The 12,836-nt window shown below is 35.1% G+C and overlaps 1 protein-coding gene across 1 annotated transcript in view; it reads right to left on the minus strand.

Moving 5' to 3' along the window:
* The window catches only part of LOC130220430 (SWI/SNF-related matrix-associated actin-dependent regulator of chromatin subfamily D member 3-like), a 28,675-nt gene extending 17,637 nt beyond the window's left edge, over window positions 1–11,038 (minus strand). Inside the window, exons 1-3 of the mRNA XM_056452719.1 lie at window positions 10,976–11,038; window positions 9,294–9,481; window positions 539–628 (exon numbers count right to left, since the gene is read on the minus strand). Coding sequence (XP_056308694.1) covers window positions 539–628; window positions 9,294–9,472 — 269 coding nt within the window. The 5' untranslated portion in view covers window positions 9,473–9,481; window positions 10,976–11,038. The remainder of the gene's footprint in view (window positions 1–538; window positions 629–9,293; window positions 9,482–10,975) is intronic.
* Window positions 11,039–12,836: the final 1,798 nt, after the last annotated feature.

Genomic DNA, 12,836 nt, shown 5'->3' on the forward strand with positions numbered 1-12,836 from the left:
GCATTTACTATAAGCAGTACAATGTATTTTATACAATGCAAATGTTGTACTTCCTGTAGTAAATGCTCACACATTGGTACACACGGTTTTGTTTTTTTTGTTGTTGTTGTTTATTTTTTTACAGAATTTTGGTATACATAAGTGTCTGTGGAGCTTTGTATGATTAAATTTGAACCACTGAAGACACATGGAATGTTTTGACAGTGTTTTTGTTTTGAACGTCCCAGGACTGTTTCTGTTCATCGAGGATAAGAAAGCTCTCGGATTTCATCTAAAATATCATAGTTTGTGTTCTGACGATGAACAAAGGTCTCAGGAGATTGGAACGACGTGACGATGAGTAATTAATAGCAGAAGTCTCCTTTTTTGGTGAACTAACCCTTTAATTATGTTTAGTGTGTTACTTTCAGTGCACGCATGCATTAGGGGGAAATACGGTTTAATCAGGGTCGATTCTGCAAACGGGAACAAACCAGTCAGGCAGGGACAAGTCCATCACAAAGTGTCAAACTAACATGCAGCAAAATAAACGGCCTACTTGGATCCAATTGCAGGATCTGACTGGGCTTCTCTCATGTCCATCTGTCTCGCTGATATCTCATTTGCTGCCGGAAATCCAAGTGGTTTCCTATAGGTTGATTTGGGGTATTTCTAGTTAGTTATTTAAACAGTAGAGATGAATTACCTGTGGTAAATATAGTGGCCAATAGGAATTTATTTCTTGATTTTTTTCTTGGTTAACAGTCATTATTGTACAGATAGATATGCGTGTGTGTGTGTGTGTGTGTGTGTGTACTGGTTTTTGGTGGTTTACAAGTACATTTTTATTGTATAATGACATGGGTATGAACAAGCTGTACTCTTTAACTGTGGTTTAGGAGGACATGTCTGATGTCCTTGTAATTCAAAATGCTTGAACCTCATATTTAATGGGGTCTTTTGACATTCAAAATTTACCACAGGTTTACAGTGAGGGTTGGGGTAGGGTAAGTTCATTTAATAAGTGTTTTTACTGTATAAAATACAATACGTCTATAGAGAGTCCTTATAAACCACCAATACCAACATGTGTGTGTGATTGTGTGTGTGTTTGTACTGGTTTTAATGGTTTTTATAATGACATCAGCAGGGCCTAGGTATTACAATGTTGAAGTGATTATGAGAATAAAGTATAGTGGCCAAGAGAGCTTAAAATGCTGCAATTTAAGAAAACATGAGCAATTACAAAAAACATCAGCAAATTAAGAAAAGATCTTCATTCACTTGAAAGCACACTTGCTGCAAATCCTCAATGCATACACATTAAAAATGTGCTGCATTTTCTCACAACACAAACAGAATGGAACACAACAGAAATGTTTTAAGGGGACCCGAAAACGTGACGGATGCCGTTGTGCCGTGAATATTGCTCAGGAAAGTTGTAGTTGATCTTTAAAGGTGAGCTTTGTGTTTGCTTATCTTAATATGCTGATTCCCTTGTCTTTTGCTTTTATTAGCCTAAATAACCATAACCTAAATAGCCGGGTCCATCAAGTTTTAGGGTCTCCTTGAAACATTTCCATTGTGTTGTGAGAAAATGCAGTGCATTTTATAAAAATTTGTTTGCATTGTGACAATTTGCAGGACGTGTGTTGTCAAACTTATGAAGAGCTTTCCTGAATTTGCTGGCGTTTTATGTAATTGCACGTGTTGTCTTAAATTGTAGCATGTTAAGCTCTTTCTGCCACCATAATAAAGACTTGCGTCCTTGTAATTTAAAACAGTTAAAACCATCCTTTTTCCAACCATCTAAAATTTGTCACTGGTTTCCTGTTAAGTTTGGGTTTATGTGTGAGTTAGGATAAGTCTTCATAATAAGTGTTATATATACATTATGCCAATGTAGAGTCCTCATAATTCAGCAAAACAAGTATGTGTGTTGTCCTGGCATTCCTCACTTTGTGACAACCAAATGTCCCCAGAAGTATAGTAATACTAGTCATTTTTTACCATGTGGGGATATATATTGAGAAATGAGAAATATATGAGAAAACCATGAGAAAAACAGCTCGATAAATCACCCAGAATTAAACATTTTGAAAATGTAAAATAGCATTTTTTTGTGTTATAAATTGTATATTTATTGTGAGGGTTGAATTTAGGTTTGGGGTAAAATGACAGAATATACAGCCTGTGCAGTTTAAAAATCATTATGAGAGGTGCCCATAGAACTTGAAAACCCAATCTGAGTGTGTGTGTGTGTGTGTGTGTGTGTGTGTGTGTGTGTGTGTGTGTGTGTGTGTGTGTGTGTGTGTGTGTGTGTGTGTGTGTGTGTGTGTTTATTTTTATAGCTATGCAGAAAATTGAGACCACATACAATTTCTCAGTGTTTCTTTTATTGTTATGTTTTACATTTCTGTTCACTAACAATAACATTTCTTCCATATTTAAAAGAAAAATGTTGTCATTTAGAGCATTTTGGCATAAAATGACAATTGGTGAACAGAAAAATGTCTACATTTTCAGATTATAGACTTTGGAAAAGTTAATAAATCTGTATATTTGTGGAATAATGCTGGTCTTCAGCTACAATAAATAAGTTTCTGCAGAGCAACTGAGAAATTAAATCGCAGGTGTCAAATCCAGTTCCTGGAGAGCCGCAGCTCCACACAGTTTAATTCCAAGTCTGCTTCAACACACTTACCTGTTGGTTTCAAACAAAACTGAAGGACTCAATTAGTTTGATCAGGTGTGTTTAATTATTGTTAAAGCTAAACTGAGCAGAGCTGTGGCCCCTTTGACACCTGTGCTTTAAATAATAAGGATGCTTTGATTTAGTCAAAAACCAATAAATGCTTTTCAAATAATTAAACAAATTACATGTTGAAATATTTTTATATTTTATTTTTAATTTGAATAGTTTCACCAATATACAGTATTTAAACTGCATTTTTAATGTGTTTTGTTGTATTTTTAATGTGTATTTATACTTGACTTATTTATATATAATGACTTCTTTGTGAAAGATTTTTTGTTTTACATTAAATGGTTTTCTTTATAATTATCTGTTGTTCAATTCACATTTAAAACAGTGATAATCTAAATAACACTGTTAAACAATCTTCATCATATACTGAAAATTTATTACATTTTTATATAAATTTGATTGTAAATGTTTTGATGCCCCACATGTGACACTGAAAACTATTTAATCTGTGTTAATGATTTTAATTTAATATAAAATATTCCTAATGCATTCAAAAATATAATAAAGGCTATTTATCATTTATCACCCATACCATAAAAATAACCCTTGTGTTACTGCGTGGAGAATTTAATAGCAGCTGATGAAAATCAACCCAGAATGCACTAACAGACATTTTCTTTTGTTTAATCCGAATTTAGCACCCGTTATACAATTCTAGCATAATCTGTTGAATTCAGTAATCTGTTTCTCAGTGATAACCTTTACAAGCGCGTTCAGCTGAAACGAAAAACACAAGGACAGTTACAGTGCAGCAACAAGACCAATGAAAACCTGAGAAAAAACGAACAGCAAATTCCAAACATCTCTTTCGCGCCCTTGGGAAGAGAATTCAATTAACAGGGTTGTTTTGGATGAAAATGAGCAGTGGAATACTGTGTGAAGGTCCTTTCAGCAAGGCGGCAAACGAAGTTCAGAGGCGATCATGACTTTAAGGACACAGTTTTTATGTTTGTTATTACATGATCCTGATGTGTAAATAAATTGTTTTTGCAGCAGAGTGCAATCTGAATCAGCTAAGACATAAACATTAGATCATTATATTCACATTTTCTCTCCAAATGTCAGTTTAAAACAGAGTTGTGGATTTCTTTTCATCCACTTACACAAGCACTCATCAGTGCAGGCATCTATTGTTTTTGCGGTGTTTCTTTTTTATCCTGTATCTGCTCATCCTTTAATTTGCACAAACTGAAACTTCAAGCTAAAAATGTGTGTTACAGAAACAGACAGATAAACAAAGACCTGGCTTTTTCAACAGCAGCAACATTTTAATTACCATTCAAAACTGAACAAATGCTGGCACCAATAGCTTGGTGCTTAAGTGTGTCAACACAGAGGAGCTCACGGTGAACCGAGTTCAATTCCCGGCTCAAGATTCTTTGCTGATACTTCTATCTTTGCTCCCCACGATTTCCTGTCAATACTCTCCCTTGGTCTATCCATTAAAGGTCAAAAATTAGTATATACAAATTGGGCAAATTGAAATTTTGGAATGACAAATGACCGCTTTCGTAAGATGTCAACTTAGCTAAAATTCCTTTACAGGGTGCTGCTGAGAGTGGGGAAAGTTACGACGATTCTGAGGGCCCACGCCATTTAGGGGCCCCCACCCGCTCTTTACTTTATCCAATGACATCACCCTCCCTTCTTCACTTTCGTCCGCAACACAAACCAACACAAACCCCCCCCATTTACTTTCGCTCACGACACAACCTCCGTCAACCCACCACCCCACTCCCCCCTTCTCACTTTCGTCCTTGACAACCCAATTCACTTTCGCTCGCGACACAACCCCACCCCATTCACTTTCGTTTGCGACACAAGGTACTTTTGTGTATGTGTCATGTTGAAATGTTAAAATTTTGACATCAAAATGTTTTTATAGGGCCCGTACCAGCCAGCGGCGCCCCTGCTTCTTTTTATCAGAAAATCGTATTATTCTCATGTTTTGGGGGTTTTCCGCCAAATAATTTAGTTCAAATTTACATCTGGCATACATAAAAGTCAATGATCAATCTTTAAACATACTGTTATATGTCTATTTTTAGAAACAAGTCCTCTTGGTCATGACACAGCAGGTGCTCTAAAAGACTGTTGCACTTCTCATCTCAAAAAATGCTTGATCTGTTCATCCAGAAACTCTGAATCCACAAATCCTCTGTGAAATTGCACAACCTCCCAAAAAATACCTCACGTGTGGCCGTTCCCAAGCACAAAGGGCTTTCCTTGCCTATTAAAAATAATTGTAAGCGTCTGTGCCGATAGCCTAGTAGGCAGTACAATCACATATAGCGCCGTTTTGCTTTAGGTGTTCAGAGTTTGAAGCTCAGCTCACAGACCTTTCCCAATCCCATCCAACTCTCTCCCCAACTTCGCTTCCTGTGTAAATACTGTCCTATCATAACAAAGGCAAATATATATATATATTTTATATTAATAAAAAGTCTAATGGCATTATTATTAGTTATTATTTTTATGTTTTTCCAGTAGTCCAGTGCAGACTGCGATATGCGTAAACCCACAGCATCAATCATCAGAATTTTTGAAATGACTGACACTTATCATTATGTTTTAGTCACATAACATCAGTTCATTTTGCAATTCTTTATCAATTTTAATAAAATGTCGCACTTTTATTTTTTCGTGCAAACCTGTCATTAAAACCAAGCTTCTGAAATAACAGCTACTCAGTGTTGTGGACAAAACAACACCTTGTGGACAAAAAAATATCCAGTAGTATTGTTCTTATAGCGAAATTCATGTTATTGGCTTAAAATCCCCATATATGCAAAGTATTTATTTTTATATAAGTATATACTTAAGTTTTACTGACTGCAATAATGCCAACAGCTATAAAAAATAGATCTGATTTCAAGCTAACAGCCCAGCTCTGAAAATAAAATGTCAACGACATATTTCCAAAGTACAAGCTGTACCAAATGGCCACATATGAGAATGTTATGCAGAAAGTTAGAGAGCACTCATTTCGCTTCTGAGCAGGATGTAAGTTTGTCCTGATTCAACTTTGACTGTATGTGATCTAAGTGATTACATACAGTGAAATGCAACAAAATCAGTGCCAAAAGTATTCAAATAAAAAGTTTGTTGAATAGCACTGAAAAAAATAATACAGTGAATTAACAAGTGCTTGCATTTTGATGACTTGAATTGCCAGGGTTTGTATTTTCAGGTCCTGAAACTTAACATGGCTGTTTATTTAAGCTGTGATTATTTTGATTCAAAACACCATACTTTCCATACTTAAATTCAATACTTCATATTCAACTTCCAGATTTTACTGCCAAAATATTCAGTTCTGTTTAGAAATACCATGTATAATATTCAAAAGGCAATTTTCAGCCAATTTTATTTGTTAAAAAAAAATAGCATTTCCATAAATTCAGTGGTTCAAATTCGACTGTTAATATTCAACATTACATCCGGGAACTACAGGAAAAGCAATAGATTGCAGACTGATTGCTCTTTTTACCATAAATATTTACATTAGATGTCGCCTACGCTGTTGTTGTCTATTGGAAGGAATGCGTCAATAGAGCCGCCATTTTAGTACAGGGTACTGCTCCTTTGAAATAAATGTGGGACCAAGGTGCAGTGGTGGACTGGCCATCCGGAGCGAGGATATATACACATATGATCGGGAGTTTTCCCGATGGTCAGTATGCAAATATTTTTTTTAATTTACGAAAATGAATTTTACATCACATTTTTATATTGATGGATAAGTGATCGCACAAGCATTGCCGACAAATAGTGTGTGTTTGTGTGTATGGAAATGTATTATCCTTAATTTGATCTAATCCATGTCCTGAAACACACTCCCCCCTCATGCTTTCACTTCTAATTTCGACGGAGGAATTATGTGAAAGAATCTCTGTTATGAATGACTTGTGTGAGCCATCGATACCCTTCATCTCAATTATGTGCATATCCACCTTTCTGATCTAAACGGTATATAATATTTATAATATTCAATAATTTAGGGTGGACAGTATGCACATTGAGGCGCAGGCACTGTTATGTTATCAGGCACCCTTATAAGTTACTTCAAACACTAATGTTCACGAACTTAACTGACAATAATACAAGTATCTGGCACAGCAGCATCTTATTGTCATATTTAATTTACATTGGTTGCCGTATTTATTCAACAAAACTAGCATAAGCCTAGTTCTTAGTGCGAGTTGGTGCTACTTTGCCTTATAATTAGTGCAGTGATTGACTATATTATCATCAATAATGTTACTTGTTGAGCACAAAGGTTCGTAACCTACAAAAATGTAAAAATGAAATCTTACCTATGAAATGTGATGCCTTTATGCTTTGTTTTCTTTGTTTGCTCGTTACTACACCCGTCCCCAGGGCAAAAGTCCAGCATCTTCATATTGGCTTTAGTCTTGACTCTTGCGGTTCAATTACTTTTGTACTGGCAGCACTGTACAAATATGGCGGCAGTACAGACGCATGCACAAGGTCTGTATGTGATATCTAATATATATATATATATATATATATATATATATATATATATATATATATATATATATATATATATATATATATATATATATATATATATATGTTTTCCGCTACATTTATTCTTCCATGGCGGGGCGCCACGCCAAAATTCATCCCACCACGGCTACATTACAGCTTCTCATTCAAAATATTAAATTTTTTTAATAGCGGGTGATAATCGCACCAAAACGTATTAAAGGGCAAGTGAATTATAACAGCGCAAACTTTTCTGTAACCGTAGTAGTGCTGTGCGTCATTTGTTTAACCCTTTAAGGTTACGTGCTGACTGACTGGCTGACTTGACAAGTGCGTGATGCGTGAGGCCAGCAAAGACGACGTATAGCTGTTTTACTTTACTTCAGGATGCATTAATGACACTCTGCAGGTCTATTGGTGACATTCATAAATATTCCTAGCAAATCTAATAAATGCTGGAGACATACTCGTTACATTAACAAACTAAATCGCACTTCAGCAGTGTTTATTTGAGAGCACACAAGACAATCTGCACGCTCTTGAAGCGGCTTATATTTGAGGGGACATGCAAGAAGTTTTGTTTTGTGCACGAGCAGAGGAAATCGGCGCGCAAGCAAAGAGATCCGCATGCTTGTAGGCTATTACATAAATGCGATCTTGACTTCTAATACTGCGCTCACGACATTTGTCATTGAAATAACGCCATAGGTAGTTGGTAGATCTGTGTAAAAAAGGGCTGCTGCCACAGCTGGAAAAATCCTGAAGGAAACACTGTGTGTGTGTGTGTGTGTGTGTGTGTGTGTGTGTGTGTGTGTGTGTGTGTGTGTGTGTGTGTGTGTGTGTGTGTGTGTGTGTGTGTATGTATGTATGTATGTATGTATGTATGTATGTATGTATGTATGTATGTATGTATATATATATATATATATATATATATATATATATATATATATATATATATATATATATATATATATATATATATTTATTTATTTATTTATTTATTTATTTTTTACCAACAGGTGTAGATTTCAGTCTGCAGTCTATTGCTTTTCCTGTAGTTCCCAGATGTAATGCTGAATTTTAACAGCCGAATCTGAACCACTGAATTTATGGAAGCAAATTTTCAGGACTTTAAAATACAAACCCTGGCAATTGAAGTCATCAAAATGCAACTAGTTGTTAATTCAATGTGGACAAGTAAATTTTTATTTCAATACTTTTGGCACCGATTTTGTTCCATACATTGAACTATTAATATCAAAGCAGCATGTATTTAACAACTTAATTGAGATCAAAACGTTGGTGTCAAAAGTAAAAAAAATAAATAAATAAATTGTAGGAAGAGCAAAAAGATGACTATAAAATCCCATTCATGTCTATTATTACTGTAAAACACAGTTAACAGGTTTGCTAACATTTAGCGACTCAAGTTCCGCCGTTAATAACCAAGTTACAGCAGGTTCTAGGTTCCCTGTTTCTAAAATGAACCGCTGTTATTATCCCTAAAATCAGAACGCAAATGATGCACTTTTACAATCACTGTTGTCCAAATGTTGTTCCGTTTTCTCAAAAATGCTTCCAAACAGCTCAGTCGCTGAACATCTCCATACCATGTTTTGTTTACGAATAAATCTTGAGCTTTGAAATGAGACAATAATTCAGTCATTCATTCTGAAAGGCATTTGTGAATGAATCAGCTGTTCGAACAACTCAATTAAATGAATCATTCAGTGACAGAGACTTGACTCCACCTACTGGCGGTTTTAGTTTCAAATCTCAAGACATTTTTATTATTAATTTAATTGCATTCATGCCACCTCCTACGCCTTGTTAAACAGTCGATTCCGAAATAAACAGTAAATTTATCTAAATGCTAACTTTGTTTTTTCACTTTTTTTAAACAGTGTAAATAAAAGGTAAATTTATATTTAGTCAATCAAACAGTTGTTGGTAGTCAAAGTCTCACATTGTAAGTCTTCGTGTGCACAGGTCTAAAATAAACAGGTCAGAGAACAATTAAAGAGGCACTCACTTTCTGGAACGGTTCTGGACAGGGGGAGGTTGCACAGGCTGGGTTGGGGCGGGGCGTTTTCGGTTGGGGTCGAGGGCTGGATTTGGCATCCCTGGCCGGATCTGTGGAGTTCCTCCATATGGGGGTCCTGGAGGCCCCATGGGAGCTCCTTGATGGGGCATCCGCGCCCCTGAGGTCATTCCTGGACGCTGAGTGGATGACAAAAAATGTAGACTAAAGGTCAGACGCCAGCATATTTCTTTGCTGAACACACTTGAGCTGTTTTATATGCACCAAATCTCAGATACACAATGAAGAACAAGATTGACAAATGTGTTGCTTTGAAATCAGTCGCAGCTCTCATAACGCACAAAGAGCCTTTTGAGGATGGTAGGAGTGTAGTAATGAGCCGGTCCTCCAGTATGTGAAGCTGAATTAGGCCAGGGCCTCTCGCACCTGTGCCTGTCACTTTAGAGGCGACAGCTGCTACCCTCTGCCCAAACACACACTCGGCCTAATGCTGTCTAAAGGACAACTGTGCAAACTAGGATGTCAAATAACTGCACAGTCCACATACAGAACACTGTCTTTTCTGGAATAAGAAATATGTTTTTAAATCTACAGCAATCACAATAACAATTTTAAGAGGCTTACTTTAAGTTAAATATGCATTTACACAATTTAAATATAAAATTTCAAAGTACTTATGAATTTAGGTTATTAATTTCTGTACAAACTGATACCTTTTATTGAACATATTTATGTAAATTAATATTAATGGCTAATAATTAACAAAGAAACAATAATCATTCAAATAAATAATATGAATTTCAACATAGCTATTATAATAATGTAACTTTTTATAATAAAAAACTTCATAATAAGAAATTGTCTAATATTAGAATATGCAGAAGCTCAAAATAAACGTGTAATTATTTCTATAATATTTTGAAGCATTTATTTTCTGTATTATAGTTAATTTCTACATACATTAATGCATTTTTTATATTTTTGTTGCTTAATTTTGTTTAAATTATTAGAAAGTAAATTATTGTATTTCAATTAACCACTAGTTAATAAGAAATAAGCAGTATTTAAAAAAAGAAAATAAGATTATTAATATAGTAATCTAAATAATGTACCTTTTCATAGTAATATTCAATTGGTTAACATTAAAATATGTAATAGCCCCAAATAAAATATGCATATAAAAATGTATATAATTACTTTTGACATTTATTTATATTTATATATATATATATATATATATATATATATATATATATATATATATATATATATATATATATATATATATATATATATATATATATATTCAACACTATTGTTCATTTCTACATTCATACACATACATTCTTTAAATTTTGTTTGTATAAATAATATTAAAATTAATGGTTAACCATCTAATTTTTAAAAAGACTATTTACAAAAAAAAAAAAAAAAACAGAAAGTTTACATAAAATAAAATAAAAACAAAAATGAAATAAAAAACAAATAAAATAAAAAATAAAATAAAAAAACAAATAAAAACAAATAAAATAAAAAACAAATAAATTAAATTAAGTAAAATAAAATTTAAATAAGCTTAATTTAATTAAAAACAGACAGCTGTACGTTTATAAATGGACATTAACATTACTAAACACCACCAAATGAATTAATACCAACACGTGAAACTTTACCGTAAAATGTTGTGCAACTGAAAATCTCAATATTATCTCTGTGTTTAGTCCTGAGTTGAATCTGTGTTAAGATCCGAGCTCTGCTGTTCGTGACTCATAATGGCAGAGTCACAAAGTCCCTGTGACTCTGGATGTGCACCAAAGTTGCGGAAACATCCAGAGCGTGAGCCAGCGTCCCCAGCTCCAGTCCTGCCCACAGCAGCGGGTACAGTAAATCTGCCAGAGATGCTCCCGTATGGAGCCGTGACCCTCTCAACCCGATCATCGCTTCCCAAAGTAGGCCATGCTCCAGGGGTGTCCAGACCCGGTCCAATCCCTGCACTGAACGGAGCGAGGAGGCTGTGGGACGTGAACATGTGGACGCAGCGGGAAGCAGTTCAGGTCTCTGCTCGCCTCTGCCAATACTGGACGCTCAAGGTCACAGTGGAGGTGTTCAGGGCACTGGAGGAGGCCTAGTGCAGAGAAATTCACCCAAAAACACCTTCTTCATGCTGCTGCGCCACATTCATACTGGATTAGATTCATTCTCAATACAATCCGTTGGTTAAGCTGTGACGTATGGCAAATCATTTACAGGTACAAGATTCTACTAATTTAAACTGAGAAAATAGTCTTTTATGACCACCGTTTAGTCATATCACACATTACATTAAATCTTTTACAAAATTGGCGACAACATGACGTCAGATTGACGATGTACCCTAGTGTCATGGGACGTTGCGTTTTGATTGGAAACGAAAACCCTGTTGACGTCAGAACCCAACGTCAGGCCAATATCAATGTCCAACGTCGGACAGACATAGCATTTTGGTTCCTTTCAAATGCAACCTAAAAACAACATAATATCAACGTCTAATGATGTTACAGCTTGACGTTGTGTGGACGTTTCCACTATGATGTTTATCAGACATTGGATATTGGTTGCCATACATGACGAATAAATGTCAGTATTTAACATCAATATGATGTTTGTTTAAGATGTTGGCTCGATGTTGGATTTTCACTTTCAAACACAACCTAAAATCAACCAAATATCAATGTCTAATGATGTTACAGCTTGACGTTGTGTGGACGTTTCCACTATGACGTTTATCAGACATTGGATATTGGCTGCCATACATGACGAATAAATGTCAGTATTTAACATCAATATGATGTTTGTTTAAGAAGTTGGCTCGATGTTGGATTTTCACTTTCAAACACAACCTAAAATCAATCAAATATCAATGTCTAATGATGTTACAGCTTGAGGTTGTGTAAACGTTACCACTATGACGTTTATCAGATGTTGTATTTTGGTTGCCATACCTAACAAATAAATGCCAATATTTGACGTCAATATGACGTTAGTTTAAGATGTTGGCTTGATGTTGGAGTTTGGTCACTTTACAACGCAACCTAAAATCAACCAAATACCAGTGTCATTACACGTTGTTATTGGAAGTCAAATTAACATTGTCCTTAGATGCTGGCGACATAAATCTAACCTAATATTAACATCTTATGACGTTGTGTGTCTGCTGGTAAAATTTACAATGCCAGTGGCAGAAAAAACATTACAAATATTCTGTTGCTGGATGTACAGATAAACATAAGAGTATACAGACTCATAACATCTAAACCACTGAAGACACTGTGTGCAGAACAATTTTGGTAAGGAGTTCTATATTTGCACAAAATATATTTTACACCAGAGTGTTTTACCAACGCATTCTAATAGATGAGTGATTACCAACACTCTGTGCTCTGACTTCACATCCACAACAAGTTTGTTATTGAATATTTCTGAATGTGCTTTTTAATAAGCTGGTTGAAGAGGCTGTCTCAAAGAGATCCGCAAAAACTACTCAAGCTTTTAAAC

This window comes from Danio aesculapii, unplaced genomic scaffold (genome assembly GCF_903798145.1).
Source record: "Danio aesculapii unplaced genomic scaffold, fDanAes4.1, whole genome shotgun sequence".
In the NCBI taxonomy this organism is placed as follows: domain Eukaryota; kingdom Metazoa; phylum Chordata; class Actinopteri; order Cypriniformes; family Danionidae; genus Danio; species Danio aesculapii.